General features: G+C 41.7%; 1 protein-coding gene across 1 annotated transcript in view; it reads right to left on the bottom strand.

Moving 5' to 3' along the window:
• Positions 1–12,851, bottom strand: part of LOC137152695 (uncharacterized) — a 53,029-nt gene that overhangs the window by 17,756 nt on the left and 22,422 nt on the right. The window contains exon 4 of the mRNA XM_067547534.1: positions 2,823–2,959. Within this exon, the coding sequence (XP_067403635.1) occupies positions 2,823–2,959 (137 nt within the window). The remainder of the gene's footprint in view (positions 1–2,822; positions 2,960–12,851) is intronic.

Below are 12,851 nucleotides of genomic sequence, written 5' to 3'. Positions count from 1 at the left end.
TTGAATCAACTGATTGTATAAAATATTACTATATGATGAAAGTGTATCAAGTCTATTCTGAAGCCTATGACACACTGGTGATTAATATCATTGTGAAATGTATGTATAAACACTATATGAAGAACTATAAAGTAAAGTATCTAAATTCTGTGAACAAACACAGGGAAAAACAGGATTTTTCCAAGACAGGAGGGAAAGGAGTTATCTACCTGTCTCCAATGAAATTAAGCAAGGTGGGACCAAAAACAAAGGAAGGCCCATTTACATCCTAATCAGCAGAGGGACAGGAAGTCCACAGGAAGAGAAGAACAGCATGAGGTCACACTGTTTTGTCCCCAGATTCATGACATTTGAGGAAGATGTAAAGACAAGGAGGAGAAGCCATTACTAGACATACAGACAGGAGTCAGAGCTCTTGCAAGCTGAAGAAAGATGTGTCCTTCAACTAAGGGAGTTGAAGTCTCCTTATCAATCTTTGATTCCAAGAAAAAAAAAAAAAACAAGTTACAGCCTTTATTCAAGGTAAAGTTTGACTCTAGAAAGCATATTTTATTTATGTTTGTAACCTTTTATATCTTTATTCCTTCTACGTGGTATCACTTAACTTATGTCCTTTTGTAAATAAACTTGTTTTATTTTTACAATAAAGCAATTCAGAGATGTACTTGAATGGTAGGGTATATTTACCCCAGTTAAGTTAATAAGCTGTGATGTGCTTGTCTCTCTTTAAAGAAACCAACAACCCTTATTATTTCTCTAAATGCTCCAAGAGAGGACATGTGCTCCGCCGAGGCGGAGCGTTCTTATTTTTAGATCTCAGTGGTGAAGAGACAGGTGGACAAGAAGTGCCCAAACAAGCAGTTTATTTAAATATAAGAGTTAGGTAGTTGCAGGAAGGCCAAATCACTATGACCAAGCTATCAAGAATGCACAGATGGTGCCAACTACAAGGATTGCCTGGGGGCCCATCTGTATAGCAAGTACAGGCCGTAAGGTATCATGGCTAGGCTACAGGATGTTGCAGCTATGCCCCAAGCCTCTCAAGCAGGGAAAAAGGCGTTTACCAGCATGAGGGCAAGGAGACCCATACTTTGCCCTATGAAGCGAGTTGCAACCAGGGAACCGGCCCACCCGAGGCATCTGCTAGTGCCTCAACGGATCCACGGAGAGTCTCAGGCAGAGGGGCTTCTGGGGGTCTGATATACCCCCTTTTCCTCTAAGCCCCACAATAAGCTTTACCCAACAACAATTCCTGACGTATATCTCAATCCCCTTAGGGATTGGGCCTTAACATTTGGTTACTAGTAATCTATTGGTAGCTGGCTAAGGACCATCCCAATAAGCTGACATTAATACCCCATAGCAGAAGCTGACCTTTAACTGGTTTATGTGGTTAGCTTATTTAGCAGAAGCTGCCCTACAATTAGTCCAAACCTGGCTGTATGGTTAGGCATTTAGTAGAAGTTGACCTTCAAGGCGCACCTTGTGGTCAGACATCTGCTGCTGATACCACCCGGGGCCTCTCCAGACCTGGAGAAGGTAGTTCCTCTTAGCCTTTAAAGGATATTTTCAAGCCTGGCCCATAAAGGGCCTGTTAGTACTTCTAAAGCCTGTTATAAATTTTAAGGTCTTGCCTTGTCATACTAAGCTGAATCTGCGTTACAATATTCTTGCACGCCCTTACAGGACTGTACACTTTAGGACAGATGATTTGGGGAAATTCAGGACTGGGAATGTGTTGCAGTCACCCATGCATAAGTTAACTGGGTGATAGAGAATTGAGAGAGGCTGTTGTGTGTAGACAGGCTGCTGTTCCTGGGGCAGTAAACCAGGGCTGCATGGCACACAGAAACTCAGAATACTGCAGTGTGCAGAGAAGAAAAGAGCAGCAGCAGAGCATTTTGAGGCTCTCAGGATTACAGAGCAGGCAGTGATGCAACCTGTCACTGGTGTGGTTTGCACTCCAGAACATGACAACAGGTTATCAAGCACAAAAGATTGGTTTTCTTCCAATCAAGTTAAACAAATTCAGTTGAGCTAACTAAACTAAAAATCCCCCTTTATGCCAACGTAGACTTTGTTTAACACCTTTAAGTTCATTTGAACTAGTCCTATCAAAGCTCTTATGGTCAGGTTGGAGTGATTAACCTTGGCTTTCTTCAGCAGGCACACAGATAAGGAATCCCTTTTAGTCCAGTTCCTACTTCCACCATGCTGGAATCTTTCAACTAGTCTTAATACCCACAAGCCTTCCCCCCACAGCTTTTAACATACAATTAGTTATTTTCCCAGCAATGCATATTCAAAGTCGTCTTACAGCTAGTAATATACAGCTCCCTTTCAACCTGCACCATGTTTCAATTTTTTCCTTCTCTCTTCTTGATGTTTTATGGAAAACAAACATATCCCAGTAGCAAAGGCTTTCCAGTTATCATAAGTATGGGCCCCTTTTTAAAAGTCCGTGGTTGCTCCATAACTTCCCTGAGCTTTCCTGTATTGGATAAATAGACATTTTCTTTCATTTAACTCTAACAAGAAAGGACCAGAAAGCAGACTTATGGTTAATACTCAGGTTACTCATTTTCCCATTTGATGACAGCACCTATTAACTATCATTAACGTCAAAAATTCAAGCTCTTAAGTCACTTTGCACCTAGAGTTCATATAAGAAAACCTTGGCTATACATTCATGGAGATAGCATGTCAGATATTGTTCACACACAAAAAAAAAGCAGAAAAGGAAAAGCTTATGTAGGCCCTGGTAAAAGTATTTATTCACAGCTACATCCTAAAGTTAGCCTTGCATTTTACAGAATTCTTACTTTTTCACTTCTTCATCTCTTCTCAGATGGGCTACAATGATGGTGAGATGCATCGTTTGAACAGGAATTAGAGCTCTCAACAAGTCAGGTTCTTTAGTGAATATTAGCTCCTGGACATCTTCAATTTTGTCCAAAATCTGCAATGCAATAAAGAAAGATAAGGAGAAAAACATCATTTTAAATTAAATAAGGCTTAGGGCTTGCTGTAAGAATTCCCATAAAACTGTAGCCTGCCATTGGGATAGATTAATGCTGAACTTGGTGAGAGCCAGGTTTCTCCAGTTTTAGAAAACTGGGATTTACAGCTCAAAATCCCAAGAAATTGCATCATGTCACTCAAGGGAAAAATTCTGTCTTCAGTTATACTTGCGCAGACCCATTAATTTCATGGAGTTACACAGGTGTAAGAAAGTAAAATTTGTACCAAAGATTTTATCATCAAAATCAATTCAAACTACTGTCCTTTAAAAGCCTCTGAGCCAAATCTAGAACTGGTGTAAGCAGGTGCCAATTCCATGAACCTTACACAAGCTCTGAATTTGACCTTAAATGTGCTGGAATAAAGTCACAGTGCTATGCAAATATTAATGTGATCATCATGCAGTTGTCAGTTGTTAATAGACTGTGGAAGTTGAATAGCATTTCCATAATTAATCTTATGCCATTTTCTGATTACAAGTTTGATCACAGATTAAATTGATGTCTCTTCCCAAAAGGAAACTGTAACAGCAAACAAAATAGTTCAGCTGACTAAATGTCTTGTTCTTGAAGAAAGAATTTTGTAGAGATGCCTGGCCAATTTCAGTCCCTTCTATTTGTATCTTAATGTAATTGACTCAATGAAAAGTGAGAGTGTTCTTTTGAAAAAGATGGATAAGATTTAGGAATAAGTTATATGAATGAGAAAAGAAAAGGAGACCCAGGAACACAGGAAATTTACTACATAATGAAATCACATTATAATGAAACTCTTTATAGATTTTTTTAAATTTTCCAAATGGTTCCAATGTGCAAATTATAATTCTGGGTCTCAGTCTGGGTGTGTGAGAGAGAGGACTTGTAAGGATTCCACCTTACTCTTGGATAGCAGAGAGTAGCTAGATGATGATTTAACGGTTTCTAATTACAGAACATTTTTATTTAAAAGCTTGACATACTTATTGTACAGTTTAATTACTGGCCAAAATGCTGATATTGGTGTCTGGGTGTAATGGGTATTTGCTGAACATCTTGAGGTAAAGCCACAAACTAAGGACAACTTACTTTGAAAGTATGAAAAAAATATTGAACCTCTTGAATTACAATTTTATGGCCACTTTCTGCCACCATTACAATGGCAGCAGTGGAACCATTCTTACAGTAAGGTACCACTTATGACTAAAGGCATCAGAAATTGGCCTATTACTTGTAGCACATTTGAAAAAATATCAATAAGAATAAAATATTTACAAGAGAACTGGTATTTTTTCCAAAAAGAACTTCAAAGGTATAAAGAGTTTGACTACCCTGGGTACCAAAGCCCTCATTCCACATAAGAGGTTAAGTATGGGTGGCAGCCGTGCAAGACTCTTGCACAACAGCCAAATAATGTGTTTCAAGAATATTCTTGAGATGAGAGAGTAGCTAAATCTTTCTGCCCATTCATTTCCAGTCTCTAGGAGACCGCCAAGGAGAGCAGTCATGATGCCACTTTCTGGTGCAGACCGCTCTTCATTGTGAAATGGACTTTAAACCTCTGCCCACTGACAGAGTGATGTGGGAAACTCAAAAAACTTCAGAGCTTCCCTCCTCCATGAGGATGGCCAGTCTCACTCAATAACGATATCTTCCCAACATCACCAGCAACCTTTCCAAACCAAGCTCATATAGAATGCTGATTTTAATCATACTGTTTTTGTTTTTTAAATTGAAAGTAATGATAGGCAAACCACAGAGATCAAGTCTAGTTTAGGTTGATAGTGACCCAAGTGCCTCTGGTTGATACAGTGCCTTCTGGAGTGTCACTTCACACAGATAAGCATGCCTGCTCCACCAACTTCTTGGATACTCCAGCATGAGCTACCTTCTGTGTTTTATTTAGTCCAGAGGGAGGAAGGATGGTAGGTTGGCCCTGTGCCTTTATGGTGGATATCTCCCTAAGAATACTAGTAAGGAAAACGTCTTCTGTTCAGGAGATGGTAACTGTGCAATTATACAGATGATTAGTGGGAAAAAGTTCTTTATATCCCTTCTGCACTTTTGGTCATCCATTCAAGAGCCACACATGATCAGTCAGTTTTAGGGGACCACAGAAAGTTTATATGGAGACCTTCCACCAACCTCATGACCTCCTCCAGAGATTACACCTATCAAACCCAGGTAAAAAAACAAACCAACAATCCACTAAGAACAGGATCAAATGATACATTTCAAATAAGCGGTAATAAAAAACAGTATGAGCAACCACGAAAATAAAGTGCAAGGGACATTTTCATTTAGACGCCTAGAAAAAGCATACAAACAGGTAACTGCATGCATTACACCAAACCTGAATTCATGTATTGCTTTGTAGAAGATGGTACCCACTTATATATGCTCATGCACAAATTACATGCATAGCTTTTTACAAATGGTCAGCCCACTAACTGGGAGATCTCAGCTGGGAACAGTTGAGGCATTTTTCCAGAGTCTTGCACACACACACACACACACACACACCCCTGCACCTTCCACAAACACCCATCCTAGCTTCAGTATGTGGAGATTGCTTTTTATCTCTTCCCCTCAACACCACACAGAGGGTTTCAAGTCTTCCAGTGCAAAAAATCAAACTGAGGCCTCCCCAACCCTTCCAAAAATTACTATAGAGATGAAAAAGTTTAAGAAGAATACTATTGAAAACTTTAAAGTTGATTTATTATTACAAAAGATACATCACATCATTGTCGACTGAACTGAATCAGCATCCCATACTATTCCATGGGTAGACCAAAGGTGAAGTGGAAAGCTAGTGCTTAAGAAATTATAGTGCTGAAGCTGCAGAGATAGTTTCACCATAAGGAATGGAATTATACTCAGGACTGTGAAACCAGTGCTAAATAAAATATGTAATTGGCTTTATTTCTGTAGTTGCAAGAGCTAATTGGACAAGGTGTGTTGTGCAACTAAAAGAAGAAAAACTAATACACGTTTAATACTAATACTAAGACAAGTATAACATTTATTAAAATGCTTTGTATATATGCTGAATTGTGGAACTAAAAATTGTACTCAGACTTAAGTTTATTGTAAAAAAAGTACTAGCAGCTAAGCTAGTGCGATCTCTATTTTTCTACATGCAGCTCTGTTCTTTGTATGTGTCCAATCTAGGAAGAACTAAGATATATGTGCTGATGAGGCTTGTGAGATATGCACCATCTGCCAGGAATGGATAATTATCTGTATTGGGTTGGGTTGATACAGACACTTCTATGTCTTGTAAAACATGTATAGAACCAGATTAAAAAAAGGATAAAAAGACTCGTGCTAATACAGTAGAATTTGGGGATTTTCCATCTGTCGTAAATAAGCAGTGTATAAAACAGACAGTTTCTGTAATCATTTTGGGACAGACCGGATGCTGCAGGACTGTTTCTCAGAATTTGGTAATGTACCACACTTCACTGATTTATCTTTGATTAATAAACAGACTGACAGATATGTCATCAGATAACCCACGCTCAGAGTTGAACCCACTGATATTAATATCATGATAATCTTTCTTGGTATTTTTTAAACAAACATTTATGATGCTACCATAATTTAGCCTCCTTGAAAGACTGCACTGTGTTGATAGCATCACTAAGGTCGATATGCAATTTTTGCGCATGGTAGATCAGAGGCAGTTATTTTTTTCTAAACAAGCATTCTACTTCAGAAACTGAAATCTGTATTGGGATAAAAATCCTTAGAGCAACGCAGGTGTGCTTAAAAACACTATGCAGTCCTTTTCCGTAAATCTTGTTTGACAACTTAATTGAAGCCACTTTCAAAATAGTCTCTCTCTCTCAGCTTGTTTAAAAGGTGTGTTTCTTCAACAAAATCCTCTATCAAATCGCTTGGATAGCATTTTGAATGAAAACATGCAGTTGATTTTTTCCAGCTGTTTCAGATCTTCTTGTAATTTCATAGCTAAGCATGTCTCGAGCAATGTAGAAAAATATCCTTGAACTAGCATTCTTGGTTTTCATGGTTGTATACAGTGGTCCTGTCTCCACCACAGAATGTTTTCCCTCTTTTTGCTTTTTCTTCTTGAAAAATTATTCAAGGCCAAGGCCAGCTGCCACAAGTTTTGACTTGTCAAGAAGCAGAAGCCAAGATTCTTGAAGGCTCTCCAGATGGCTTAGAAGTGATTTCATCAGCCTCAATTCTTCATCAGGTGTAAACTCAGAGTCATGAAATAAATGACTTATGTCTTAATAAGTGACCAGAAAAGGCTTGTAGAGTTTTAAATCAGAAAATGGACAATTAAATGATTTGAAAGATTTTAACTATTTAGACAAACGGTCCACTTTGTTGCACAAGTCCGCAGGCAAGTTGAGTTCTTCAGTTTCACCAAAGCTTATAGGATTTCCCTCAGTCTCTTTGCAAATGTTTCACTGCAAATGTTTCAGCTCTTACACTTCACTGAGTCTGACATATTCTGCAATGAAACGTTTGCAACTGCTTGAAAAAATTTCCACTGGCCAGGACTGGAACTGAGCAAGTTGTGGAAACATGAAGTTTGTCACAAAGACAGTTTGAGCATGTAGCTGAAAGCTACAAGGCAGTTAGGAATGCACTGACCGATAAGCATGGTCAGCAAGGCGTGGGCAAAAGTTTTCTCTGAAGCAAAATGAGACAAGTAAACTGCCCAACTGTCTCTTTCTTTTAACTGAAGTTGTATTTTTCCATTTTAACAATAAGCTATGTGCATGCCTTCCTTTGAAACCAAATACGGAAAGTTCCTTGTATATGTGACACTGTTTGTGCGAACTCACTCTTTTTACGCATGCTTAATGCATTTTGCTGTATAACAATGACTTGGTAATAAGGCTATATAAAAACCCTCACACAACACAAATTGGGGGCGCAGTTTAGCTAAAGCTGTTGCCCCAGGTAATTACCTTGTTAATAAAGGTCTTTTCTTTTCCCACCCAAGCAGAAGTGAAGACTGTGTTTTCTTCAACAAAGTCTACTGAAGAATTGGTCAGGGAGACAAATCATTTGGTACCTTTGGTTATGTCTATGGAAGTATCACCTCCCCTTTAGTCTTTTTCCCTGTGAGAGAGAGTGAGTTATATTTAAAACTGTAGCCCACTGTAACAGGGGTCAGCACCTGCTTCTTGCGAGCGCCTCCCTTTGGCTGAATGCGTGTCTGCAATTCCTTTGTTTCTTGGAACGGGGGGCACCCACCGCTCGTGAGCACCCCCCAGCCGATGGTTTCTTTGGCAGGTCTTCAGTGACTCAGCCTCTCTCACACAGTCTGTAGATGGAACAAAACAAAACCCCCTTTCGGGGTGTATGGTCTTTACCACCCACCAAGGCTTCCTCCCAGGAGACACTGCCCTGTAACAATCCAACAGGGGCCCATCACAGTACCCACTGTTGGTGTGTCCTTCTGGCAGCCCTCCATGGGCTCAGTCTCTAACCAGACCAACAGGATCCATCACAGTACCCTCCTAGCCCTGCAGCTAGCCAGGAGCTCCTTCTTTGCTCCCCTGGTCTTTGGCAGCCTTCCCTGGGCTCTGTCCTGCCTGCATGGAGCTGTCCCTGGTCCTGCTGCTCTTCCAGCCAGCTGTCTTCGCTCTTCCAGCTTCAGGCAGCAACTCACTGCTATGCATGTGCTGCTCCCTTTTTATATGGGCCTTCTAGCCCCTGATATGCCGCTTCCTCTGCTGCCACACTAGGCTGCCTGGAGGATTTCTCTTCTGCTGTTTTCTGGAATGGAGTGAGACAGGCCTGCAAGTCCTCGAGGAGGGGACCTCCGGACCTAGTCCATCCCTTCATACCCACCCTCTTAATAAAACTCAAGTTGAGTTTTATTTAAGCTGGAACACCTTGAGCATTCGCTCTTATAAAGCTTGGTAATAAAGGTTCACGCTGTTCAAGGACTATGACAGTCACACACAGGCTGCTTAGAAAGTAGTGCAGCACACCCGCCCACGTGTACATGGGGTCCATCACAGTATTATAAGCATTTTCCCCAGTTTCTGCATTTTATTGTCTTTTGAATTTATATCATGGTCAGAGTTGAAGGCCTGGAGGGACCACTAGATCATCTAGCTTGACCTCCTGTATTTCACAGGTCACCAACACCACCCAGCATCCACATACTAAACTCAGGCTTGAAAGTGAGTCCAAAGTAAATGAGACCCACAGGAGACCAGACTATTATGTGTCACAGGCAGAGAATAGGAGGGACCGAGGTGCACCAGTGCTTGAGGCCCCTGCAATGGCAGGGCAACAATTAAATTGAGATATACCCAAATAATTCTGGCAAGTCACCTGCACCCACATGCTGCAGAGAAAGACAACAAGAAAACCCAGCGTATATTTGGGATTGTTTAGAGGAGACATTTAATCCAATAATTATATTGTTCCACCGATTTGAGGGTCTTCTCAAATGGGGAACCTGGGCAAAACTACCCACTTTTCAGTTCCTCCCTTCCTTCCTTGTGCTGTAGGGCATGGAGGAGAGTCACATGCTGTACCTGGATAAGGGCCCAGACTCTGTGGCCTGTCTTACACACAGCCATTGCATTAGATAGTGAGGGAGGTGCTGGGGCAGGTAAATGGCTTTTATTGGTGGCTTCATAAATGTTGTGGTCTAAACAGGGTAGCCATCATAGGCTTCCTGTTTCAGCAGCCTGCCTAGGAAGAAGAAAATAGAGTGGCAGTCATGGGACAGGCCAGCAGGGCTCCCCCAGCCAATGTAGGAGGCAGGTATCCAGAGGACAGGAAACTGCAGAAGATGCACAGAGGGAAGCAGGAGAAGCTAGTTGGAGGAATCCAGGCCCAACAGACAGCTGAAGCTCCTCTTCCAGAGGTAAGGAGGACTTCTGAGCCTGACTAACCTCTATAAGCCAGTCAGTTTTCATTGAAACAGTTTTCTATTGGAAAATGCAGTTACAACGAAACCAAAATCGTTCAATAAAAAAAAAAATCACATCAAGTTTGACAAAATTTCATTTTGAAAAGAATTGGAATTTTCAGAGTGAAGTTTCCATTTCAAACTGATTTTTGTTTAGAAATTTTACTGAATTGCATAAAAATTGATTAAAAGGGTCAGAATAAAAACCCATCAAAACAAAATGACCTGAAACAATTATTTTCCAAATTTCATTTCCAAAGAAAATTCGACATTTTGGCTCCTCCCCCTCCTCCTCAGAGCAAAAATATAATTTAAAAAATCTCAAATTCATTTTCCAGCCAACTCTACATTTCAGCTGGTGAGCTTCTGTGTGAGAGGGCAGTTCAAAGTCATTCTGGCCCCTCTTAAAAAATGATCACCGTCCTGTGGTGGTGCCTGAAAAGGGATCCCAGGATGGTTGGGGCTTTCCTGAATGGCCCCAGTGTTGATGGGCATTCCCCTTGGAAGGTCCCACATTTTAGGTCCCAGGCCAAGCATGTATCCTTATGCAGTAGTGACCCTTTTTAATTAGGAAAGCAAAATCTCCAGGATTTTTGGAGGGTAATTAAAAATACCAAGTTATTGGTGGGATGAGCACTTCAGGGGATCCCATGGGACCATACCCACTGCATGTGGTATTGCGGACAGAGGCCATCCCTGCCACTCCAGTGTTCACAAGCTCCACCCAAGTTGAAACCCTGCTAATGCTAAAGCCACTACTGAATTGTCCCTTTGTATATTCAGGAAGATTCCCCAACTGAACCAGAGAAAGCCCTGCCCATTATTATAATAGCTCTTTTTAGTCATGGATATCAAATTGTTTTACAAAGCAGATTCATCCCCATTTTGCAGATCGGGAAATTGAGGCACTAAGTAGGGAATAGATTTGGATTGGGTCATTCAGCAGAACAGTGATGCAACTGGGAAAAGAAACCCAGACTCCTGAGTCCCAGTGAAAAGTGACGAATCAAACCTCTTCTGAAGGAGACACCAGCAAACCAGCCATTGATAACTGAAAGGTACCTCGATTCTGCACCTCATCTTCTCCTTACCACATGGGAAGTCCTTGGCTGACTTTAGATTATGTGACAACATTACACTGTTCCCCCTGGTATGAAATTTTAAGCCATTTTACTCATGAGGGAGCTTGCCCAATGAACCTAGTGACCCCATCCTCTGCTCAGTAGGTTACTCTTCCTCAGGTCACAACATCAGTGTGACAAGGGTGTGTGGAAGAGGAATTCTGCTTGCAAAATGGGATACTAAGTTAGCCTGCAGATCCCTACCCATGCCCCCTACTAATTTGAGGGCCAATTTTATTACAGCAAGGCTATGCCAACGGCAGGCTTTGTCTCCTCTGATATCTTTCAAAATCTTAGTTCATGTTCAAATATGCAGTGGTCAGGGAATCAGGACATAGGCAGGTTGAGCATTATTTTGATTAATTTCTTTCTGTAGGGAAAGTAGGGACTGCATCTGCTGAGAACATTTCAGACACCGGACAGGAGACTGGGAGTGCCAATAGCAAGAGAAAAAGAGAAGGCCTGTCTCCCAATTGGTATATCTGGGGGAATAAATTAGACACAGCAGCGAGTGTTTCTGGTCTCTCCTTTTTAAAAACTGCTCCTTTAACACATGGCTAGAGGTGGCTACAATGGGATTTACTGACCTCATCATTATTTTAAGGTACCTAGGAGATGTAATAAGACCTAAAGGTTTGATATGGGGTTTTTTAAAATCCACAAGGGGGTATCCTTCTAGCATGAGGAGCGGCTACTGCCTTCAGATCCTGCAGCTCAGATGTTGCAGGAGGCATGAGTGGTGAAGTGTACTTCCAAGGGGAGTGGTATGCTTAAAGGTGATCAGAGGATCAAATCATGAAGGACATCATACTTCTGCAATTCCTCTCCCCCCCCCACCCATCCCCATCTGGCCATCCCCCCACCCATCCCCATCTGGCCATCATGATTTGGGACTTCAGGTTCCAGAACAAGCAAGTTCATTTCTGCAGTCACCTAAAGTGGCCCTTGGGTAGATTTTGAAAACTAGTTACTATTTAGATTACAGGATTTAATCTGTGGGCATAGTAGAGTCCATTGGGCCAGCAAAGGGGCATCAGTCTAGCATGGAAGCTGCCAGTTAGGTTTTGCCCATTTGACTCTCTGTATGAGGTGGCAGAGAAGGAGGGACATGTGAGGGAGGGGGACCAGATAGTGCCCCTCTGCCAATGCATGGCAGACTGTTTTCATTCTCTGCAGCTGATCATTAATCACCTGGGGGAGAATTATTGAAGCCCAGCAAAAGGGGTTAATTTGGTCATTGGAATAAAGAGGAATATCAGCCCTGTTGAGGCCTCTTTTCCCTGGAGAGGTCTTAGCCTGAGTCTTAGTCTTAGTCAGAGATAATTCTTTTCTGAACTGATCCACCTTTAGTAAGTCGGATGGCTCTCATGAAACCTGACCTAGAAGTAACTGGGAAACTGGTATGTACTTTAAAACAACAGGGGGAGGGGAGATACAGTGATTTCCTATGCGAGAATTAAGTATGCCTCCTCAGCGCGATTTTGAGAGGATGGTACATTTATCTGGAGTCAGACAATTTTTGGGAGGAACTCAGTGCTACATGGATTCCTTTCTAGTGGGCCAGCAGGCTAAAGGAGGACATCTAAAGTGATTGCTGTCCTCTACTGTGGTGGGCTCCGCTGTGATTGGTGAGTTAGAAAGAGGCCGACTGAAGTACCTATAACCTCATGGGCTGCCTGGACATTGGTTCTGAGCACGGCATTGCACAGTGAGGGGGTCTGCCAGCTTGTGGCTCCCCTCATTTCTGCTACCTCTGGTGTTGAGGAGGGGAGTAAGTCAGGATCCAATGGCAGGCCTGGAGTTGTAGAGGGGACATGG

This window comes from Emydura macquarii, unplaced genomic scaffold, assembly GCF_026122565.2.
Source record: "Emydura macquarii macquarii isolate MOO-44397 ecotype Brisbane River unplaced genomic scaffold, CSIRO-AGI_Emac_v2 contig_212, whole genome shotgun sequence".
Taxonomy (NCBI): Eukaryota; Metazoa; Chordata; order Testudines; family Chelidae; genus Emydura; species Emydura macquarii.
The sequence above is the reverse complement of the archived record's forward strand: the minus strand, read 5'-3'. Positions and strand labels throughout refer to the sequence as shown.